Raw genomic sequence first — 23,982 nt, forward strand, 5'->3', positions numbered from 1 at the left:
GAGATGCAGAGATCAGGATTTAATCCCAACCTCAGTGCTGTATGTGTGGAGTTTGCATGTTCTGTCTGTGACTGTGTGGGCTTCCTCTGGGTATTCCTGAATGTTAAAAGACCACTTTTACATTGCCCCAGGTGTGCAGGTGAAAGGTAGAATCTCGTGATACTAGAGACTGCAGATACTTGAATCAGGAGTGACAAGCTGCCGGAGGTACTCAGCTGGGCATGCACCATCTGACAGGATGGGAAGGAATTGTTGATCTGTCTGGTCCCCCTAGATATGGGAGGAATAAAGCTGGATTTGAGTGAAAATTGGAGTAAATTGCGTAGTTGACTGTCCATGTGGAACTGTGGCTGAAGGTCGTGTTTCTTTGACTGTACTTAAGGCCATGCTTCTAAAACAGCAGCATGTTAATTATGTTTATGAGGAATGCTATCTGATAAAATTTGACATTAAACAAGCTGATTACACAGATTAGGATCAAATGTAGGCTACTGAAGGAGCTACTGAAAATACAAGAGAGAAGTAGATAGGCAGAGAGATTCAGAAATCAAAACAGAAAATGCTGGAACGCTCAGCAGGTTAGTTAGCATCTGTGGAGCCGTGGAGAGGCACTTCCCTTGGCGAAGAATCAAGGTGCCCTCTGGGGTCTTATTTCTAAACTAATATGAGCTTACATTTGGATAGTTGATCAAAAATTTAAGCATGATTGACTGGTTACCACTGAATAAAAACCTTCCCTTGCCTGTAAAATGATTGCATAAATGGTCCTTCCATCAATCTCCTGCCTTTCAGTGTGTTTCTCCCCCTCTATATCTGATGCTCTGTTTTGAAAATGGTTCTTTCAATAGCTTGTCACCTCCTCCAGGAGATTAAGTTGCTGGGAATCTGCAAAGGTGAATAGTTGTATATCGATCACCTGGGCAAAAACTAGGTTCTTTGGCATTTTTCTGTTCCTTCACAGTATTGCATTACCGTAGTAATTCACCTCCCAAATTCAAAAGGCATCACTATTTTTTCCTTCAGTTACCTCCCCTAGCTTCTGCTATCAAGTGCCAATATCTCATCTTTCAAGTGTCCTGAAATATTTTAAACACGGAAGCTTTTGTACAAACACGAACAAATCCTTTGTGCATCACTGCTTCTCACAGCACAAAAAATACGCCAATTGGACCATGTTGGTGTCCACCCTCCTGACAAATCTCCTTCCTCTTATACTCATACAGCACAGAAATAGGCCATTCCCCCCATTACATCCATGCTGACGGTTGTGCCCATCTCACTCATCCCATTTATCCACATTAGGTCCATAGCCTTCTGTTGCCTTGGTGATGTTGTGTTGATGCTTCTTGTGGGGAATCTACTTTCACTGCTTCCTCAGGCAGCTTATTCCAGATTCCAACCACTCTCCATATGAAAAAAAATTAAACCTCAGACCCCCTCTAAACTTACTACCTCTCGCATTAAACCTGTGCTCTTTGCCACCTCCCACCATGTGAAAGAAATGCTTTTATTTGCCTTTTTATTCTCCCTCTTTGTAATGTATTCCTCTGAAATTTGAACAAGTATAATGTAGAATATGATTTCAAGATAGGAGAATGAACAGGTTAATTATATTTCTCAGTCATGTTGGTTCCAAGTGTATTTATGGTGCTCTGCTTTCTGCCATATGCCAAAATTGTGTTGGTTGCCGGGTTAGTTGGCCACTGTAAGGTGATGGGGATATGAGAGGGAATTATGGGATGTGTACAGATGGGTACTTGATATGGATATAGTGGGCTGCAGAGCCTGCTTTCATACAGTATGACTCTAAACTGTGTGACTCTAAACTGTTCCCCCCCCACCTTTATTTGCTATATCTGAATGTTTCTGATTGAGAAGCTGGGGGGGTGGGGGGAACAATCTCTTCTGTTGAACCTATATAAAACAGTTCCTTGAGTCACAGGGTAATAGGCCAATAAAATTCCACTGCAAGCATTGGTATGCTGTTTGCCTCCTGGGAAAGTTGTAGTCAAACTCAATTGGCTTATTATTGTCACATATACAAAGGTACAGTAAAAAAAAACTATGTCATGCTGACAGATCAAAGTTCAAAGTATATTCGTTATCAAAGTAGCATATATTGATGTACGAGATCCATCTCCTTACAGGCTGCCAGACGACAAGAAACCCAAAAGAACCCATTAGAGAAAAATCCAACAAACTCCCAATGTGCAGAGAGAGGGAAAAAAAACACAAATTGTACAAACAATAAAAGCAAGCAAACAGTATTCAGAATAAAGTGAGTCTATAGACACAAAGCCCAGAACAGGTGGAGCAGATGCACAGCCTCATTCGCAGTTCATCACATAGCAGGACAAAGCATCATGCAGCCCACAGGCTTGAAGCCAGGAGCAGGCCCACACCCTCAATCACAGTGCAGCGGAGAACAGAGCAGTGAGCCGAATCAGCCCAAACCTCGCCTCCAGTCCCGACGTCCTGCCATTTCAATCCAATTGGTCCAGTGTTTTCAATCATCCAACCATCTAGTTATTCCTCGCTCTAAGACGCGGGTCCTGTCGCATCAATGCACTCTGGGGCCTCGACCCTGCTGCCACATTCCGGCCCATACCCGGCCTTTCAAAATCGGCTCGGCGCTTAATTCGATCAAACCTTGCTCTCGGTTTAGGTGGATGGGCTCCAAAATTCCTCTGCTTTGCTCGATCTCTGACTCTGTCTCGAACATGCCTCGACCTTGTTCTGCCCAGTTCTCCTCGAGCATATCTCGACCTCGCTAGCATCCGCATGCCTCGACCTTCAAGTCAGCCTCGCCTTCGTTCACCTCTTCATTGTTTGCAGTGATCGTTTACCATAATTTTTTTTTACAGAAAAGTGTTATTAATAAAATATTTAGTTGTGTTTCTTGCTTTGAGAGCCACCAGTAAGTTGTCACTCGTCTTCAGCAAGGCCATCTTAAACTGGAAATTATTACACAGTGCATTGAGATAGTGCAAGGGAAAACAATAACAATGCAGAATCAAGTGTTACAGTTAAACAGAAAGTGCAGTGCAGGCGGACAATAAGGTGCAGGGCTGTAATGTGGTACATTGTGAGTTCAGGAGTCCATCTTATTGAAGTACGGGACTTTATTCCTCACTCCCAGTCATTTCCTAGGAAGCTAATTTGCCTAGATTGGTAACAGCAAGAGTCAACTCCTTGAGGATATTTGGAAGGGATTCGGTGTAAATAGTTGAGTTTACTTCTTCACCTTATCTTGTTTAAATACAACCAAGTATGGTTCCTATGGCGACATTGGGATGGGGAAATACAGCACAAGGTTTTTCATTGAATCATTAAGCAGACGAAGTTAATGCTGAAGATAAATAAATTGATCCACAGTCTGCTATATAACATATTCATGCCAAACATACATTTTACCATATAGGTTATTTGTTTTAGACTTTAAACAAAGATATCAGCAGTATTATAACATGCCTTGGGATCCTGGTAATGAATTTGAGTGAAATACACCAGGCACAGTCTAAAAAGTCCAAGCCACTAAAATGTTAACTCAGAGGAAGTCAGTCATACTCTGACTCTGTCAACTTTGGCTGCCCATCTTTCCACTTATCCTTTGGAAATTTGTTTACGGCATCTCAGGCAGCTGTTCAGGTGCACATGAGCAGATCTCTGCAAGCAAGATTTAATTCGGCAAAGACTGCATGGCGATGTACCAAGAAATAGATTGAAAGGGGCGAGAAAAATCAATGGCTTTAGCCATCAAGCAGAGATAAGCTTGGAAACCTGTTGAGACTGATTGATCACTCCTGTATCTGTCTATGTGGAACTCAAGCGATAATTCAGAGGGCGACAACAGGACAAGAGAAATAGCAGAATTGTAATGATTCTTTCAGTAAGTTTAACTGTTAGAGTAGGACTTGGAACACTTGCTCACTTCATTGTCTTTTGCTGATCATTTCTGTAAACCATATAACCATATAACCATATAACAATCACAGCACGGAAACAGGCCATTCTGGCCCTCCTAGTCCGTGCCGAACTTTTAATCTCACCTAGTCCCACCTACCCGCACTGGGTAGGTAAACTGGTGGATTCAAACCCAAAAAGGAATGCTTAGTATTTTTTTCTAAATTCCCTAACTAAATGTTACAACACATTTTAAAGCAGTAATTATGATCCCCTTCTGTTCACCATTTCATGATATTTCTTTTGTCTGTTTAAATTCCTGACATGGTCCCAAAGATGTGGATCAGGTGATCTGCTGCCTCTCTGCCATTGATGGCACTCATGAACTTCTACTGTTACTTGTCTGTTCCTCCAAGCACTCATTGAATTGTTGGGTCACATCTGAGAGATGAGCAGCCTCCTCTTTAGGAACACGTAGGCTTAAAATGTTTCTGCAGCATCTTCAGAGGTGGAGAGTGAAGGTTGGGAGAGTGGGTGGTGAAGTGGATGTCCAAAGTTCAAATTAAACTTATTATCAAAGTTACTTACATGATACCATTTACTACCTTGAGATTAATTTTCTTGAAGGTATTTACAGGAAAAAAGAAATACAATAGAATTTATGAAAAACTCTCCATAAACAGGTGTAAAGATTAATAACTGATATGCAAAAGAAGACAAACTGTGCAAATAAAAAAATAATACTGAGAAAATGAGTTGTAATTAAAAAATAATACTGTAAGAATGAATTACAGGATGAATTGGCAGAGAGAGGTGTTGTGGAAGGGCTTATCAGAGTTTAATATACATAATATGTAGGAGGAAAGCTAATGTTTTGGGTAGGATATCACTCAGGTGTCGGGACAGGTTTGGCGAGTTGGTCCAGAGAGAGTGGGAGAAGGCACAGGAACCATGGAGTTGCCAATAAAGGACAAATTTTTGGGTGGGGCGTGTTGTATTTAGGTCTGTATGTAGCGGGGATCTCGGAGCAGCGAATATCTCCTATATCCATAGACTTTACATGACATGCATATTAAACCTGTGAAAGAGCAAGAAGAAAATCTAGTACAGTGGACAATTACTTGTTCCTGGAAACAGGCCAGTAAATGTTAAAGGCAGCCTGTTCTGAGAAAATACATAAGAGCCATTTGTTTCTCTCAAAAAAGCTGTCTGCTTGCTCTTTAATCTAGAGGACAAGCATTTCCTTCTCCCATATATCCAGGAGATGATCAGATGTACCCTCTGATTGCCATCATACAATCCTTTAACCGCAGTGTTTAAATGGGTATCCCTCTGGCTCCTGTCTGTCTCCAGCAAGACTACGTTCTGGGTTGAAGCAATGGCAGGGATAGGGACTTGAGATTCATGAAGCCATTGTGCCAGTAATAGCTCATTAAAAGAGCCATTTGAAGTTGCAGTTGCTGGCACTGTGAAATTTGCCAGGGCCAAGTTTGGTCCTGAGTAGCCCATGCTAGACACTGAGTGGGACTCAAGGACCTTTCAGCAGCTGAGCAAATCCACTCCTTCCTCCACATCCTCAGCTACAACCTTTGTGGGGTGACCAGACTTCATTAGGGTGAAGCTGATGATTACACCCTTCTTCACCTGGATCCACCCATCACGTGCCAGCTCCTGCTCCACCTCTTCACCTCACCTCACCTCGTTACACTAGCCTCTACCTCCCTATCTTCCAGTCCAGGTGAAGGGCCTCAACCTGAAACGCCAACTCTATATCCTTCCACAGATAGTGGCGCTGACCCAGTGAATTCCTCCAGTATTTTGTCTTGTATTCTGCAGTCTCTTGTATTTCAACAATTACATTTTCTGTTGCTCCTTCTAAATATTTGTCCTGGGAATTCCCATCCCTCCACATTACCCCTCTGTCCTTAGAGATAAGTGGGAGTCCTGTATTAACATCCTGCTTAACTGAGAAGTTACATTTGAGATGTTGGACAAAGTCTAATGGAGGACATTTGACATGAAGTGTTCTGGTGGTGGAAAGTTGTGCTTGTATTTACTGTTGGTGGGCACTTTGGTTTGTAGAGATTGCCCATCTGTCAGCAGGTTGACTGAGTATTGTACGATAGTGCCTTTGATAACAGTTTGAGCATCCAATTGCGTTGTGGTCTCCAAGCTTGGTAATGAGTAGATGGGAACAATCGTGAGATCAAGTGCCGACTAGATGGCCACTTGGCTGATCTCTGCCCACAATAGTCAACTGCTGCACCCGGTTGCTAGTCATTTTAATTCTCCTTCCCATTCCCACACCGACCTGTCTATCCTCATCCCCCTCTGCTCTCAAGCAACCTAGAAGAACAGCACTTCATGTTCACCCTGGTCATCTACAATCCAACGGCATGGATATTGAGCTCTTCAATTTCACCCTGCTCCTCTTCTGACCCTTTCTCTTTCTCCTTCTGATGAAAGACTGTGAGCTCAAGCGGCTCTGAAAGGTGGAGCAAGGCAGAGGTTTTCTCTTTGGAGTGAATGAGGATGAGAAACGACTTATAGAGGTGTATAAGATTATAAGAGGCATTCAAGGCCAGTGCTTTTTTCCAAGGGCAGAACTTTTAAGGTGAGAGGAGGAAGGTGGAGCTATCAGAGGTAGGTATTTTACACGGAGTGGTAAGTGTCTGGAATGCAATTCTGTGAGCGGTGGAAGAGGCTGATACATTAGGGACATTTAACAGACATTTAGATGGCACACGGATGAAAGGAAATTAGAGGTTATGGGCAATATAGGGAAAGATTAGATTGATCATGGAGTAGGTTTAAATAGGGATTAACAACATCTGGACCAAAGTACCTACTTCATGTACAAGGGTCCTTCCAATCAAGCCCCTTCTCTCCACCACCCTTCCTAAACCACAAGCTCCCAGTATCGTTCTCCTCCCATACCAACTCCAACTGCCCATCACCTATGCACACTTTCATTCAGTCTCCTACTCACTTCCCCACTCTCCAATTATCCCACCATCCTTTCCTTATCTGGTCCCACTCATCACCTTACTTTGTTTGAATCAGATTTCATAATCTATAGCCCTTTGTCTGCATTTAACACCTCCCAGCCTCTGTTGCTATCTCCTTATCTCCTCCCCAGTCTGTCTCCATTGGCCACACAATGCCTCTTCAACTGGATCTACCTATTGCTTGCCAGTATTTGCTCCCTCCTCCATCCCAGCACCACTTTAGACTGGCTATATCCCCTCTACACTCTCTGTTTCCTTCCACAGACGTTGCCTGTCCCGTAGAGGTCCTCCAGAGTTTGTGTTTTGCTGGCGTTGTATCTTTTCGCTATGCTTGGGTGGACTTTTTTCAGGGGACCAGTGTCTTACAACACTGAATTGGGCACTTCAGCCCACCATGTTACTCCACTGACAAGCACACACATACATGCTATTCTCCTCACATTCCCATCAACTCTGCCCAAATTCAGTCACTCACCTACACACTAGGGCGATTAATCTGAATCAGAATCACATTTAATATCACTGCCATATGCTGTGAAATTTGCTGTCTTGTGGCAGCTGTACAGTGCAATACATTAAAGAAGCTATAAATTACAGGAAGAAATTATGTTAAAATATTAAATAAATAGTGCAAAAAGAGAGCATAAATAAAGTGGTAGTGCTTGGTTCATTGTCTGTTCAGAAATCTGAAGGAGGAGGAGAAGAAGCTGTGCGTAAACAACAGCCAATTAATCTATCAACCTGCACATCTTTGAAACATGGCTGTAAACTGGAAACCAGATCACCTAGAGCAGAGGTTCCCAACCTGGTGTCCACAGACCACTTAGTTAATGGCAGAGGTCCATGCCATAAAAATGGTTGGGTGTCCATGACCTAGAGGGAAATCCAGGTGGTATCATGGAGAATGTGTAAATTCCATGCACACAAGCACCTGAGTTCCGGATTGTACCCAGAGCTCTGGAGCTCTGAGGCAGGAAGTCTGCCTGACTTGCCATGGTACTGAAACCATAAAGTCAGCAAGCACAGATGATCTCACCTGCAGCTGAGAGGAAACCACTGCACCATATATCCTATGATCTACTCAGTTTTCATTGAATTGGGTTTGATTTGTAGGCTCTTTGTGCAGTGTTTCAGGAGGTTACTTTGATGTCTTACTGTAACATGCAGAGTTGAATTCATTGCACTCACTACACTGTTAAAACAGTAACAGGAGTACAGAGGTTTGCTTTGACTCCATCATAGTGATTATTCAACTTTAAGCCTTGTTTCTGTGAGGTTGTGAAGTGTTGGGCAATCCTCACCCTCCATTTGTCCCTTGTGCCTCCAGATCACAACAAGCTCACTGTACCACTGTGGAGGGCTACGACTGATATGCAAACTCATGATTTGATAGCCTAGGTAATGAAGAAACTTTGGCAAAAAATATGAAGAGGAAGTAAAAGTGATAACTCAAGTCTTTGACGTGTTCATTGAGAGTGTGGCAAAGAGTCAGCAGTTCACAACATCTCTCTCATCAGAGAAATCCCTGAACAGCCAGCTGAGCCACTGAATTAACCTCTTGCTTCTTTGGTCCTTGTTTTCTGTATCTATGGGTCAGCTGCTGGAAGCAGGAGCAGAAATGGGTTGTACACCCCCTACAATTATTCAGTAAAAACACAGCTAATTCAATGCTCTTGCCGATTCCCTTAATCATTTCCTTTCAGCTCCCAGTGAGAAATCTGTGTGATACACGACACTCCAGTTGAATGTCTGTTTGACCATTTATTAGTTTACTTTGCCAATCATCAATGGTGCTTGGTGAGGGAGGCACTGCTTTGGGCATTGCAACAGGGTAGGTAAGAGGAGAGGCATAATGAAAATGATGGGTTTTTTTTAGGGTGATTTATTAGCACTGGGAGCAAATTAATTACAAATTGATGGTTTCAAAGGTCTAAGACTGTTAAATTAAAATTCTTGAGTGCATTCTCATTCCTGTGGTCTGGGTAGTCACATCAAGTGGCTTACTGTGCAATTTCAGAAGGTGCTTAGAAATCAGCCAGAATGATGTGGGTTAGGAGTCTCCCTCCTTCCTTCCCTGCCCTGCCCTCTACACTCCCACACTCTGTCCCCCTCTCTGTCTCCTCTTTCATCCCTAGCTCCCTCTCCTTTCTCCCTTTTTCCCCCTCTCTCTCAATCTCTTCCTCTTTCTCTATCTTTTCTCTTTCCCTGTGTCTCTCACAATCTTTCTCTTGCTCAATCTTGTTCTGTCTGCCTTGCTGTTTTGCACTCTCACCCTCACTTTCCCTCGCTCTGTCTCACACTCTCCCTTGCTCTCTGTCGCATTGCATCACTCCTTAACGCCCCCTTCCTCTTGTGCACTCTCTCTCCCTTGCCTTCTCTCCTTCCCCTGCACTTTCCCCCTCCCCGCGCTCTCCCACTGCGCTCTCCCCCATGCTCTCTCCCACACCCCCTGCGCTCTCTCCCTCCCTCCCGCGCTCTCTCCCCTCTCCCATGCACTCTTTTCCCCACGTGCTCTCTCTCCCTCCTCCGCTCATGCTCTCTCTACCACCGCATGCTATCCCTCTCACAACTGTACACACTCTCTCGACCCTTGCCCAGACATTAAGACCATGTTGTACATGTTCTCACGAATGCGGGCTTCTCTCACTGCGTTTCATTTTGACTTACTGTTTTCCAGAGTGCTGCTTTTTCTTTGTGCGTGTGCAACTGTGACTTACAAATCACACCCTGACAGCTGGCTTGCTCCCTGCTGTTGATGAGGTAGAAATTCTCATTGACGAGCCACCTTGGTAGCCTGTGCTGCCCAAGGCTGGAGGCCCAGAGACAGCCTAGTCACAGTCAGGCAGTTTAGCCATTAGTGGCACTCGATGCATGAAATTGGACACCGTTTCCTGATGGTTTCCACTTGATTCCGAAGAATTCTGATTATACGCTGTTAGCTTGTGCCATTATGTTGCATAATTCTGACATCATTTTTGTTTCCTTCCTCACCACCCTTCCCATCCTCCAACCTATTGCACAGGCCCTGTGATTTCTGCGCTCAACCTGTTGATCTTCCACAGTTCCAAGTCATTATAACAGAACCTTGTCTTTACTCCTTCCCAGATTCCCAACAACATGTTTGACGTCCAGCTCATCGGGAACAATTCAGACCACTTCACCATTTCCCCGACTTCCAGCCAGGGGAAGGTCGATATCCGGATGCGAGTGGCTGTGCCCCTGGATTTCGAGCGCATTGCTCACTATGAGTTCTCTGTAAGTTGTCTTGGTTGCACCCCACTTCTGGAACAATGTCTTGTTAAAGGGGGGAAAATCATGCACAGGCACGCAGTTTTGAAAATCAAAAGTCTTGTCATTTTGGAATCATCAGCCTCCTTACCTGAACCACTCTGCCTGCATTCAAATTCTTCAAGCCTCAGGCATCGCCCTTTCAGTAATAAAACCAGAAACTTCTGGAAGTACTTAGCAGGTCAGGTAGCATCTGTAGAAAGTGAAACAGACATTATATTACACATCTGAAGCATCTCATTGTATCTTAAGCAGCACACACAAAATGCTGAAGGAACTCAGCAGGATATGCAGCATCTATGTAGGGAAATAAACAGTTGACTTTATAGCCTGAGGTCTTTCGCCAGGACTGGAAATGAATGAGGCAAAAGCCAGAATATGGATTCTTGTTAATTTTGTTACATTGGTTGCCCTACCTGCCACATTCTTCCAGCATTTTCAGTGTGTTGCTCACGGCTTCCAGTATCTGTTGAAGTTATGTGTACATCTCATCAAGATTCAGAGTTGGGCCTTAGGGACACACTAACAGTTTCTGCATGCGAGTCACTTTATTCAGATTCAGTTTATTGTCATTTAGAAACCACAAATGCAATGCAGTTAAAAAATGAGACAATGTTCCTCCAGAATGATATCACAAAAGCACATGACAAAACAGACTACACCAGAAAATCCACATAACGTTTGGCAATCCCCAATCCAGAGTCCGGAGAGGCTGCTGCGTATTAATATTGTGCTACCATCTTAGCGCGTTTAACGGAAAGGAGCTCCAAATCCACCAGACAAAACAAGACCAAAAACTAAAGCTACAAGACCTGCACAAAACCACATAGTTACAACATATAGTTACAACAGTGCAAACAATAGCATAATTGATAAAAAACAGATCACGGGCACAGTAAAAATAGTCCGAAGATGTTAAAAGACTATAAGTTCGAAAGAAACCACCACACAGTTTCCACAAGTCCTCAGGGTCCCGATAGACTCGCCATCCCACGCAGGCGGCAGAAGGGAGTACCCCCGCTATGGACTTCCAACAGCGCTGGACTCAGCCTCGCAGATGCAGCACACAATGAGAGCTCCGTTGACCCCAGCCTCGCAGACACGGCACACAGTGAAAGCGCCCCGACCACAGCGGACTCCCGAGTCCGTTGAACCTCTGAGCCTCCGACCATCCCCTCCGGCACAGCTTCTCCGAGCACCATTCTCTGTCGAGCGTATTAAGACGGCCTCGCCAACGGCCACCGGCAACGCGACCCCGAGGACTGGGGGCCTGTTCTCCTCAGCAGAGACCCGGATCTCACAGCAGCAGCAGCAACGAAGAAGGCCTTCCTGGAGATTTCCAGAAATGCTCCCACATCTGTTTTTCATCAGATTAGGATTGCGCACAGCACTGCGCCTAACAAATAACGTATCAGCTCTGGAGTGGCCGCTGCAAGCTGCGTCGCACCGCCATATTGGAATCTTCAGCTGGAAGCTCTAATCTCTTTTAGCCTCTTCCCATCCTGCATTTGGAGGTTCTGTTTAAGCAGAGGAAGAAGTGACCCACCTCAAAAATAACCCACCTGTTTGCACTGCTAGGCATCTCCAGCTGGCTCTCTCTGAAGTTCCCTTATTGGCTTTATCAGAACCCACTAAAGCTAAGTGAAAGCAAGTCATTGTTAATTCTGATTGACTGCTGAAGTCTTTTCATTCTCACTGTTTGACTTCCCACTGTGGACTTGCAAAGAAAGAGGCCATTCAGCCCACCACATTGACCCTGGATCTTGCTTACTGTGACTGTATTGTTGCTTCCTTTTGGTCAATGCTTATTACTTTCTTGCAGTGTAAATAGCATTCTGCTTGTTTTTCTCACAACCAAACTGAAGAAAAGCTGATTTCGGAGGTGTTTAAATTGTGGAGCTGGTTTAAAGAAGTGATTTACACAACTTGAAAATCAGATGTCCACTGTTAGTAAAAGAAGAGAAAAATCAACTTTCTTGTCCTGAGAACAAAGGGACATTCAAGTTCTCAAGTAGCCCTCAAACCAATTCTGCATTCTCCTGCCTTTTTCACATTTGTCCTATTACCTTTGCTTAACAAAAATCTGTCAGTCTCAGGTTGAATTGGCACCAATGTAATTAGATTCATAGAGTTAGACACTACAGAAACCTACCTGAGCTAGTCCTATTTCTCACATGCCTCTAAACCTTTCCTGTGCATGTACCTGTCTGAATGTCTTTTAAGTATTTAATTGTACGCGCCTCTTAATATTTCCTCTGGTAGCTCATTCCATGTATCCACCTCACTGTGTCTGGGAAAATTTGCCCCTCAGGTGCCCTTTAAATCTATCTGGCTCATTTTAAACCATGCCCTTTAGTTTTAGGCTTCCCTTCTCTGAGAAAGGGACTGCAATCAGTCATCTTACCTATGCCCCCAATAATTTTATATACATCTGTAAGGTCACCCTCTGCCTTCTATGCTCCAAGGAAGAAAAAAGACCCTTTACGGTCTCCCTTTATAGCTCAAGCCCTCCAATCCTAGTAATATCCTTTTGAATCTTTTCTGCATACTTTTCGATCTTCCTATAGCTGGACAACCAGAATGACGTACAACACTGGAGGAGAATTGCAAATTTTTATTATCATCTGCCTGTAGAAGGCTCTCCTATCTTTTCCCCTGAGAGACTTGAGCCTTGTTTTCAGATTGTGCTTCAAAGACCCAAACTCCCAAATAGTGGCAGTGGTTTCTCCCCATGCAAACCATCCAATGCTCTTAATTCCATCAAAAATTAACTTCCTAAATTCCAGGTGGTGTGTAATATTATCTTGGAAGTGGCATGAGGATGGACAATTGGAAGGGATTACGTTGGCAGAGGATATCTGTAGGAACTGAGTCAAGTCTGGGGTAGTGGATGTGTTTGGTGCTGGAAATTGGTGTGGTTGCTAGAATTGATATTCGAGATCCTGGCAATTTGCTGTTGTTTAGTCTTGTACATTTTACTTAACTGCCTTTGTCCACATTGTTTTTTTTTAAAGAGTTGTCAGGTTATTTAATTATTTATTTAGAAATACAGCATGGTTACAAGCCCTTTCGGCCCAAAGAGTCAGTATCACCCATTTAACCAACTAACCTACTAACCTGAATGTCTTTGGAAGGTGGAAGTAAACCAGAGCACCCAAAGGAAAACTATGGGGAGAATGTACAAACTCCTTACTGACAACTGTGGAATTGAACCTGGGTTGCTGGGACTGTCATGGGGTTATGCTAACCACTACAATGTCATAGTTTCATTGGGGGTGGGAGGGAAGGAGGGAGGGAGGGAGGGAGAGAGAGAGGGAGAGAGAGAGGGAGAGAGAGAGGGAGAGAGAGAGGGAGAGGGAGGGAGAGGGAGGGAGAGGGAGAGAGAGAGAGAAACAGTCTAGTTGGCCCATTGAGTCCATGCCAACCATCGCCTACCCTATTACACTAATCTTATATTAACCCCAGTTTTATTCTCCCTACTTTCTCATCAGTTTCCACCAGATTTTTACCATTCACCTATGTCCTAGAGGCAATTTACTGTGGCCAGATAACATCAAAATCTGCAGGTCTTTGAGATGTGGAAGGAATCTGGAACACCTGGAGGAGGTTTACATGGGGAGAACATGCAGACTCCACATGGACAGCACAGGAGGTCCAGATGGAACCTGATCACTGTGGCACAGTGCTCCGATGATACCACCTTGCGTAGTGGCAAATTGGTGCCTTTTCCCTGTGGTCTGTTCGTCTTTATGCTTCACTTGGGTAGCTGGGGTAATGCATTAAAGATACAGACACTGAGCATCATTTATAGAGCTGTCACTTTCAACACTTTGAATGCCAAATCTTTGGTTGTTGGGATGTTCAGCCAAGATCAGAGCACCTACACACCATTCACTAAGCTTTTCCGATATCAATTGAATTCACTCAGTTTCTGCACAGCCATACCTTGTTCAGATTTATTCCCATTCCTTGAAGACAGCATTCAGGAATCCTTCTTCTAATATTTCAGTTCCTCTCTTTCAACCTCTCTGTGGGAAAATAGGAACTGGAAAATGTAATTAACAAATTCTCTGGACTGCAAACAAGAAGCTGCAGTGGAGCGGAGAGAGCACAGAGTTTTGTACTCTGTGGAGTTTCTGTTGTTAAAACACACAGGATTTGAAAACCAGGCACCTGATTTCCAGTGAAATGATATCAGGAAGGCTAAGAGGAAGGAGCAAAATAGAACAAATCAGGGAGTTACACAAGAAACGTAATGTTCTAATGGTATCTAAAATTCAATAAAATTCCAATGGATGTTTTTTCTGGACACCAAATGGAAGAACTTAGTTGAGTTAGTTTGCAGTCTGCTGAAATCAACAGAATCCCCTTGATATGAAGTGTACACACACGTCATTCCTCGAACAACAGGACAGCTGTGAAACAAAATGCCAGCAGTGTGAAGTATGTACACAGGGAGAAGTCTCATTAGCGAGTAATTTATGTTCAGTTGCTGTGTCAGATTGAGCAACCCTTTGATTTTAAAATTCTCACCTTTGTTTAAACCCCTTAATGGCCTCTCCCACTCCTACCCTTATAATCTCTAAGGCTACGTCCACACTACACCAAATAAATCTGTAACTGAAGCTTTTTCTTTTCGCTTTTACCCTCCGTCCACACTGAAATGGCGTTTTTGTCCCCGAAACTGGAGATTTTCAGAAATGCTCTCCAGAGAGTGTAATTTTGAAAACGCCTCTTGGGCAGATCAGTGTGGATGGGGTAACCGGAGAAATTTAAAAATGCTGTCATGACGTGACTGAACAGATGGTGATGGCAGCGCGCCATTTCATTGTTTTCTTGAACGCAACCTAACAATTTCAGAACAGACGGCAACAAGACTGAAGCCAGAAGAGTTAGAAATGTACTCACCAAATACTTTGACCCATAACTTACTGAATTATAAGTATACTCACTTAGCCCTGTTTTCTGTCCTTGCTTGCATGAAGGTGGTTTACCTATTTATGCAAGTACTTCTCTGACAATAGATGTGTAACAGCCAAATGTAAAATTGTATGGAAATACAAGATAATACTGATGTAGACATGTTTTATGTATTTAACAAGGTGCTTTATTAATGCAATAGAGTTAGTCAGCATCCCTTGTTGATTCCAGTGTAGTCTGGAATCTCCACTTTGTCCGAGAGATAGCTTTCCAGAGATTATGCCTGCACCTGCAAAAGGTCAACACTCTGGAATTTCCTTGCCTGGCTTCCTTCCCCCCTTACTTGGCCTGTTTGTTTCCATCCTGTGCCACACTTGCTGGATCCATTTCCCCCCTCCATCACGGGAACTCCACATTCCCCCCCCCCACTCAAACAATCTTGCAATCATGGAACACACCTATTCTCTTCCCCAAGTCTCTATTTCCCCTTTTATAACCTGCCTAAAATCTAATAATTTGACCAAGCCTTTGTTAACCTGCCCCCACTGGTGGCATCATGCTCACAGCCACCAGCTACTTCATGAGGAGCTGGCACCAGCTGCATGTTTATATCACGGTGTGGCAACATCTGATCTCCTGTTCCTCCCGCAGACTAACCTTCATGTTCTGGTGCTATCTGGGCACCCATCCTTATTCCATTCACAGACAGTGCATTTACACTAGTGGAAATTTTTCAGTGTGGATTTTTGAGCCGTCATTAAAAGATCCAATTTCCCCGAACATAAATTGCTTATTGGCCCTCTGCAAAGACATTTAAGAGGAAACTCTCCCAAGAACTCCCAGTAATCTGTGGAATTTTGCTGTTTCAAAAATGGCTACTATATTCATCTTGTTAACAGTCACTGCTGGAGGCTTGCACAAACCAGAGTTGGTTTTTTTTTCAACGGTCTATTTTCCTTTGTGTTGCTTAATTGTTCTTTCGGCATTTTAATAGCTAGTGATTTTCAGATTTAACAGCCCGAAGTATCTTTATGGCTCATAGCTGTTAAAACATGGAACAGCTTAATAGTTCTTATTTATAAAGCAGGCATATCTGAGGCAGGCCTTGTGTCTTAATGTTAGTTGAGCAGAGATCCGTCATTAACCAATATTATGAGGCCATATGTGCACAGTATGCTTGTTTGTGTGTGGTTATAATTGCCTCGTCAACCAGTGTAATGATGTGGATAAAGGTAGACATTCTTTTAAAAGTACTGAAAAGGAGTTGTCTTGGAGGGTTGATAACATAATGATCTCTTTGATAGGACTATAATTCTAGCACAAATATTGGAACTGCACGTGAATTTACTCTGAGATAAGGCAGTCTCCATAAAACCTACAGTGCAGAAAAAAACTATTTAGTCCAATTAGTTGGAATTAATTCTCGACATGCTCCTCCTCCCACTTACCATTTCTTTCTCCTGAAATGCCTAACTACCTTTTTTTTCACCTTTTTTATCTTTGCTGTTATGGAGGGGCCTCAAGCTAAGGGGGTAGGGTCCCAAAAAAGGGAACCCCTGTGAGGAGGAACTTCTGATAAATTATGAAACTTAAGAACTCCTAACTCCAGATAGTCCACATTTGGTCTCTGTTTCTCAATTGTTCCAGGTAGTAGTGAGCTCCATGTTGTCGTCATCGAGGGCTCTTTTCCAAGTTATTCTCCAACTGTTACATAGTTCAGAAGAGATTCCGTAGATGCTGGAAATTTTGAGCAACACGCACAAAATAATGGTGTAACTCAGCGGGACAGGCAGCAGCTATGGGGGAAATAAAAAGTCGATGTTTTTTCGGTCTAACTCTTCCTACAAATAGAAATATCTGTTTGAATTGGTCCTATTAAACCTCTTTATATTCTAGAAGAACATTATCACCTCACCCCTTTTATGGAGATAGCTATTTAGTCTTTCCTGAAATCAGTGGATCATCATTGCACATCTCTTGTATTTTTGTTTCTCTGCCGTCATTGTAATACAGACCCAGAACTGCATTTAATCTGCTTGAACTGCAGTTGGTTTGACTTTGAATTCAAATCCTTCGGATGATAACTGTGCTACACGGTTTGCACTTTGGCAACTTTGTTAACCTCCTTTGGCACATTTACTGAGTTCTAAATCAGCACACTTCGACCTCAGTTGCTCCTCTTTTCCATTGTTCTTTTTAGTCTTCCAAGTGTTGCATAATGTCCTCCAACCAAAAATACACCCTTTCAATATTGAAATCAAGCACTTTGCCAACCAAGGGTCCATCACAGCAAGCAAGTCTGTCTTCATTGCTTCTGCAGAGGGTAATTTCTGAAGGTTTGGGTGGCCTGATGCCAGGTTACCTCCCGGCACTCTGATATATTTTTACAGATTGTTGCTGGTGTTTGCTTTTCACAGACTCATGCATAAACATGGATGCCTTTGGGTCTCAATTAGGAAAGAAGTGCTGTGTATTCATAGCCATTACCAAGGGAGTAATGGAAATCTGCTGTATGATTGAGTAGTTTAGATTAATTTATTAAGATATGTAATTGGAACCAACTGTACATTTTGATACCAAATGTAGGCGTTTGGCTCAGTGCTGGCATTGTGTGGTGTATTTTTGAAGAAAATATAAATATAGCTGGGAAATCAGCTTTTGTGATTTATCCAGGAAGCTGGCCTTTACAGGAAACAAAAGCATAGCAATGAGTTGATTTGTAAATGGGTGCTGTCAGTGGTAAGAATTGGTTTTTGCATCTGCCAGAACAACAGCATATAATCAGTGGCCTCTTTATTAGGTATACCTGCTTGTGTATGCAAGTATCTAATCGGCTAATCAAGCAGCAGCAACACGATGCATAAAAGCATACAGACATGGTTGAGAGGTTCATTTGCCATTCAAACCAAATGTCAGAATGGGAAAGAAAGTGATCTAAATGGCTTTGACCATGGAATGATTGGCGGTGCCAGATGGGGTGGTTTGAGGATTTCAGAAACTTCTGATCTCCTGGGATTTTCATGCACGATATTCTCTCGAGTTTCTAGAGAATGGTGTGATAAATAAAATCATCCAGTGAACGACAGTTCTACGGGTGAAAATGCCTTGTTAATGAGAGCGATCAGAGGAGAATTGCCAGGCTGTTTTGAGTTATCTGCAAGTTGACAGTAGCTAAAATAGCCACGTGTTATAACAGTGGCATGCAGAAGAGTATCTTTAAATGCACAACACGTTGAACCTTATGGTTGGGCTATTGCAACATAAGACCACAAATATACACTTAGTGGCCACTATATTAGGTACAAAGGTACTTAAGAAAGTGGTCACAGAGTGTATAGTAAATAGTTCTTGGGTCAACCATTATTTTAAAAAAAATTGGTGGAGTGCTAAATTCAAGTTTCCATGATCATTGGATGGACACATGGGGGTAGTTCAGAACTACAAAGAACAATTCGAAGTTCTTTTAGATAAGTTAGATAATCTTTGAAATAGTAGAGGTTGTAGAGATGGGGCGGAAGTACATTTGAATCATGTTTCTTTTGTTCCTGGTCTCCATCAAACAATACAGTGGATTCCATTTAATGGGGGTAGCTGCTTATTTGTGACAGCGCAAAAAAAACAAAAACAAATGGAGAAAATAGCCAGCATTCTCTTCATTTATTTGGGGCACTATGCGGCTTAATTGCGACAGGAGACCATTGCTGACCAGTTTCTAACTAGCATCAGTAACATATGCTTGTGTGGCCGTTAGACACTGTACATTGTTTAGAGTGAATAGTTTATAAGTAGAGTCACTTGTGTTTGTTTTTGTTCAAAATGCAATGATTTTTGTCACTCCAGCATTTGTGTGTGTTGCTTGGATTTCCAGCATCTCCATATTTTCTCTTGTTTGTGATTTTTGTCACTGATAGTTTGCAAGATGTAAGTAGTAAGACAACTTAGAACTGTTTTGCTCATTAACCTTCGAGCATTCAGATTTGGAAATGCCAGAAAGTGCCGGGAGTGAAAAAAACAATTTCACTATTTGAACAAGTCAGGAACTACAGAGAGTTTGAAGGTGTTGTCAGTCATTTGGAATGTTACCTTTGGTCCCCACCTGTCACTCAGCTCGCCCCTCTGACTCCAAGAGGCTGTTTGCATGCAACAGCAGCTACACCCTGGCACACTGCTACAACAGCGGGGTTAAACCAGGTAAAGGTAGCTAACACGAGGAAATCTGCTGATGCTGGAAATTCAAACAACACACACAAAATGCTGGTGGAACACAGCAGGCCAGGCAGCATCTATAGGGAGAAGCACTGTCGATGTTTTGGGCCGAGACCCTTCATCAGGACGTGGGTAGTAGCTGGTGGGTTTCATACCCCAGTGAGATAGGGACGTGTCTGTCATAGCATGCAAAGTAAGCTCCAGTAGACTGGGCAGATGAGAGCTACAGTGAGATCCAATGGCCAGGAAGGTGGTTCTGCAACACTCCATGGAGAATCAGAATCAAAATCACTTTATTGCCAGTATGTGAAATATACCAGAATTAATCCCAGTGCCAAATATAAAATGCAGGACAATACCATAGCAGCCAGCACAATAGCAAGCAACAGTTTACAAGACAGTAGGGCAAACAGCCATCAACAATTACATACACAAATGACAGTAATCAAACTTATATAAATGTGAGCATATGAACAGACTCAATAACTATCAACAGAACAAGGAAAGCAGGAAAGACCTTTTAATGAATGTTGTGCAGGGACAGTTAGGGTGTCACACCTGAGTGAGTTTTGTTGAGAAAGTCGAGCGAAGGGCATGACGAGGCAAAGGAGAAGTCATGTTCTCTACTGTAACAAACAAAGACTCCAGTTGTGATGAGAACTTGTACCAAGGGACCTGGACTTCAGAAGTTCAGAGACTTGTACTGCCCCAGTGCAATAGCTTGTCCACTTTAAAAATTCTTCCACACAGGTTTCCTGTCATTGTCGGATACGATGGACAACCACCAGTAGTATTGGCAGTGTTATCATTTGTTCTCTTTTTTATTTAAATACATAATTTGTTACTCAGTTAAATGGTAGTTTGTCTTTTTTTTATATCTGTTTAACTATTTCCATGAAGCTTTGGCTATTTGGAACAGCCGCTTACTTGGTTCAAAATGTCCCGATGGGTTCGAATTAATCAGAATCCACTGTATATACAAATTGAAGCTAATGTGACTCAGTTTTAAACTCTGGATTTTGCAGCTAGAATTAGTATCTGTGTCCTTACTTCTCTATGGCCATTTGGAATTCAGACAGCCTGTAGCTGGACTTCTGTATGAAACATGGTAACATTAATCTCCTATGTGTTCCCCAGCTATTTCTGATCGTGTTCTGGGCTTCCCATTTTTGCCCTCTCTTACGTACTGCTTCCCTTCCATCTCCCTATCACCTCTTCATGTTCTGCACCCTCTCCTGGTTCCATCCACCCATGTATTACCCACTCATTTTACCTGCTAGTTCCCCCTCTTCTGATTCCGGTTCCATCTGCTCATCACCTCTTCCCTAATAGTCACTATTACCACCTTCCTTGCTTATAAGATTCTAGCGCTGGTAGAGTTTGTGTTATCACCCACTGAGATGTCTCCACCTTCACTCTCCACTCCTCTCCCCTTAATTTGCTCCATCTGTCTCTCTGCTCTTTTTGCCTGCCTTTATCTATCATCCATCTTCCTCTTTCTCCCAGTACCACACCTTCCACTCCTCCACATGGCTTGATTATTCTTCACCCCTCCCCAGCCCACCAATCACCCATTAGCCCCTATCCCAGCAATGCTCCTTACTTTTTAATTTCCTGGCTATCTTCCCTCTTAGTACCTAAACCATATGTGAAGGCCAGAAGCTATTTGAGAGGTATACCATTGGGAGCACTTAATAGGTAGTGGGAGCTTAACCCCACTACCACCCCTGGCTGTAACAATCTAAAGTAATCCACACAACACATAAATAAATATTACCACAAATAAATTAACAAATAATAAAATATATTCCAGAAGACTGACATTTAGTATGAGGTGCATTTACGAAGCAAGTTTAAAAGTTAACAGTATAATACTACTAGTGTTTCATCAGTAATGAGACATGAGTGATGGTAGGATGTTCAGTAGTTTTACAGCCTGGAGGAAGAAGCTGTTTCTCATCCTAATTATTCTCCTCCTGATGCCACAGTACCTTATGCCTGATGGTGGGGTCAAAGAGATTGTTGGAAGGATGGGAGGTATCATTGACAATGCTAAGAACCCTGCATACACAGCATTTCTGATAAATATGTATGATGGGTAGAAGAAAGACCTGGATGATCCTCTCAGCAGTCCTTGCAGTCTTTTGTGAGATCTTGTGGCCAGATGCCTTGCGATTCCTGTACCAGATGGTGACACAGCTGGTCAGAACGCTCTCAATGGCACTCCTTGACAAATTCTCTAATTTTCTTTAACTGCTCCTCTCTTGCCCCCACCCCACTTTCTTTTCCTTCCTTCTTTCTGGTGACCCTCTCACCCTTCATCTCCCTCATCACCTTCTTCCCTTTACTCCACTGTCTTCTCCAATCAGATTCCTTCTTCCTCAGTTCTTTACCCCTTCCACCTATCACCTCCCAGCTTCTTACTTCATCTTCCCCTCACTTCATCTCACCTATCACCTGCTATTTGTACTCCTCCCTCTTCCCCCACCTTATTTTGGCTTCTGCCCCCTCCCTTTCCTTTCCTGAAGATGGGTCTCAGCTAGAGACATCAGCAGTTTATTTTCCTCTATCTAAATGCTGCTGGCGTTTTGTGTGTGTTGCTCAAGATTTCCAGCATCTGAAGAATCTCTTGTGCCTGGAGCAGTATCGGCATTTAGAGGTGGTGACAATGGCAGATGTTGAGGTCTGGGTTATTGTGTGGTCTGAAGCTACTCATTTTCATTCTCATCTTTCCTCTTCTGTCCTGAAAACAGCTCTTTGCAAATGAGACTTTCTCGGATCACGTTGGTTTTGCTCGAGTGAAGATTGACCTTATCAATGAAAATGACAACAGGCCAGTATTCAGCCAGCCTCTCTACAATGTGAGCTTGTACGAGAATGCCACTGTTGGAATCACTGTCGTTGGTGTTATTGTGAGTACCATTTACTTTGCTCTGGAACAGCAAGTGAGGAACTAGTTTTCCATTAAGTGAAATGTCAAACATTGTTTTGAATTTTTAAAAAAGAGCATTAAAGCTCTTAACTGATGCTAATCAATGGGTTGATCAGAAGATGAAAAAAGTTATGTGAATTCTGATTTGCATAACTGACGTATCCTTGATCTGCTTCCTACTTTGTTAAGGAATGAAAGAAATCAATGATTTTGAAAGGCTTTTAAACCAGTTAATTAAATGCATAGTCTTTAGAATAGTGGTCACCAACCCGTCGATCGCGATCAACTAGTCGATCATTGAGACTTTCCTGTAGATCCTGAAAAAAAATGAAGAATAAAAACACAAATACTGTTGAGAGATTGTTTCCGGGTTGTGGGGTTTTAGTTCCGTTCTTTCTGCCCAGTGCACATGCGTGTAGCTCCCCTGCACTACACAGTGTAATTCAGTGGTCCCCAACCACTGGGCCACGAGGGAATGATAGGAGTCAGCTGCACCTTTCCTCATTCCCTGTCACGCCCACTGTTGAACTTGAACGCACGCGAGGTCATCAGTCGCCTAAACGCAGTAATACCCTCGCACCAGGGATCACTGGCGGCCTCACGCGGCCGACGGGAAGTGCCGATGCTACTGGCCTGGAGCGCAGACAGGTGGGCGCCGCCTCTGAACCTGTTTATCACACCAAATGTTCGTGGGGAACCCGGTGCTAAAATATTCGCAGACAACCTAATTCGGGCTCAGGGTTTCGTAAGTATCAGATCAGCTACCTGGCTGCAATCTACTGAAACAAACTTTTGTTGGCTGATAGATCCTACAAGGGGGGGCGGGCGCGTGCCCTGTCGCTCTCCTCGCTAGGTCACTCACTCTCTCCAGACTGCGACCACCGCGGCCCCGGCACGGGGACCTCCGGCCCTGACCTCGTCCTCTCACCCCACCCACGACCAGCTGCACCTGGCTAAGGCGTCTGGTGGCGGGTGGGCGGGAAACTGGAGTTCGGGTCCAGAGGCTGTCCAATGAGGCAATGAAACACTCAAAACTGTTTCGGTGCCTTGAGTCCAAGCACCCAGCACTTAAAGACAAACCTGTCAAGTTTTTTCAACGAAAAAACGTGAGCAGCGCGGGACAGAAGCTAAGTGCCGAGAGCCGTAGAAACTAAATTGCGGAATAGACTGAACATAAGGAACCTGCTTTGAGTATCGCTGTATTCTTGTCGTGTTTAACACCCCCCCGCCCCCCAATTGGCCGGACCGCAAGAATATTGTCAATATTAAACCAGTCCGCAGTGCAAAAAAAGGGTGGGTACCCCTGGTGTTTATACATTATTTCTACTTCTGGGTTGTGGGGGTTTTACTTCCAGTCTTTTCTGCCCCAGTGCGCATGCGTGTAACTAATTGATCTGGGATTGATCTTGCCTTTTACTAAGGCCGAGGTAGGGGATCTTGGGCTTAAAAAGGTTGGTGAACACTACTTTAGAACATAGAACATAAAACATTACAGCATAGGATTAGGTCCTTTGGCCCATAATGTTATGCTGAACCAATTAAGTTATTAATCACATGGCCAACTAAACTAACCTGTTCTGCCTACACAATGTCCATATCCTTCTATTTTCCTCACATTCATGTATTTGTCAAAATGGCTCTTAACAGTGCATAATGTTTCTACCTCTACCCTTCACATATCCTTTGAATGTCTCTCATTAAATGCATGATCTCAGGTATTGGGTC

At 43.3% G+C, this 23,982-nt stretch overlaps 1 protein-coding gene across 1 annotated transcript in view; it reads left to right on the plus strand.

Annotated features, from left to right (window-relative positions):
- The window catches only part of cdh23 (cadherin-related 23), a 1,051,763-nt gene that overhangs the window by 408,654 nt on the left and 619,127 nt on the right, over nt 1-23,982 (plus strand). Inside the window, exons 12-13 of the mRNA XM_073025359.1 lie at nt 10,017-10,166; nt 22,079-22,237. Of these exons, the coding sequence (XP_072881460.1) occupies nt 10,017-10,166; nt 22,079-22,237 (309 nt within the window). The remainder of the gene's footprint in view (nt 1-10,016; nt 10,167-22,078; nt 22,238-23,982) is intronic.

Source organism: Hemitrygon akajei, chromosome 21 (genome assembly GCF_048418815.1).
Source record: "Hemitrygon akajei chromosome 21, sHemAka1.3, whole genome shotgun sequence".
Taxonomy (NCBI): domain Eukaryota; kingdom Metazoa; phylum Chordata; class Chondrichthyes; order Myliobatiformes; family Dasyatidae; genus Hemitrygon; species Hemitrygon akajei.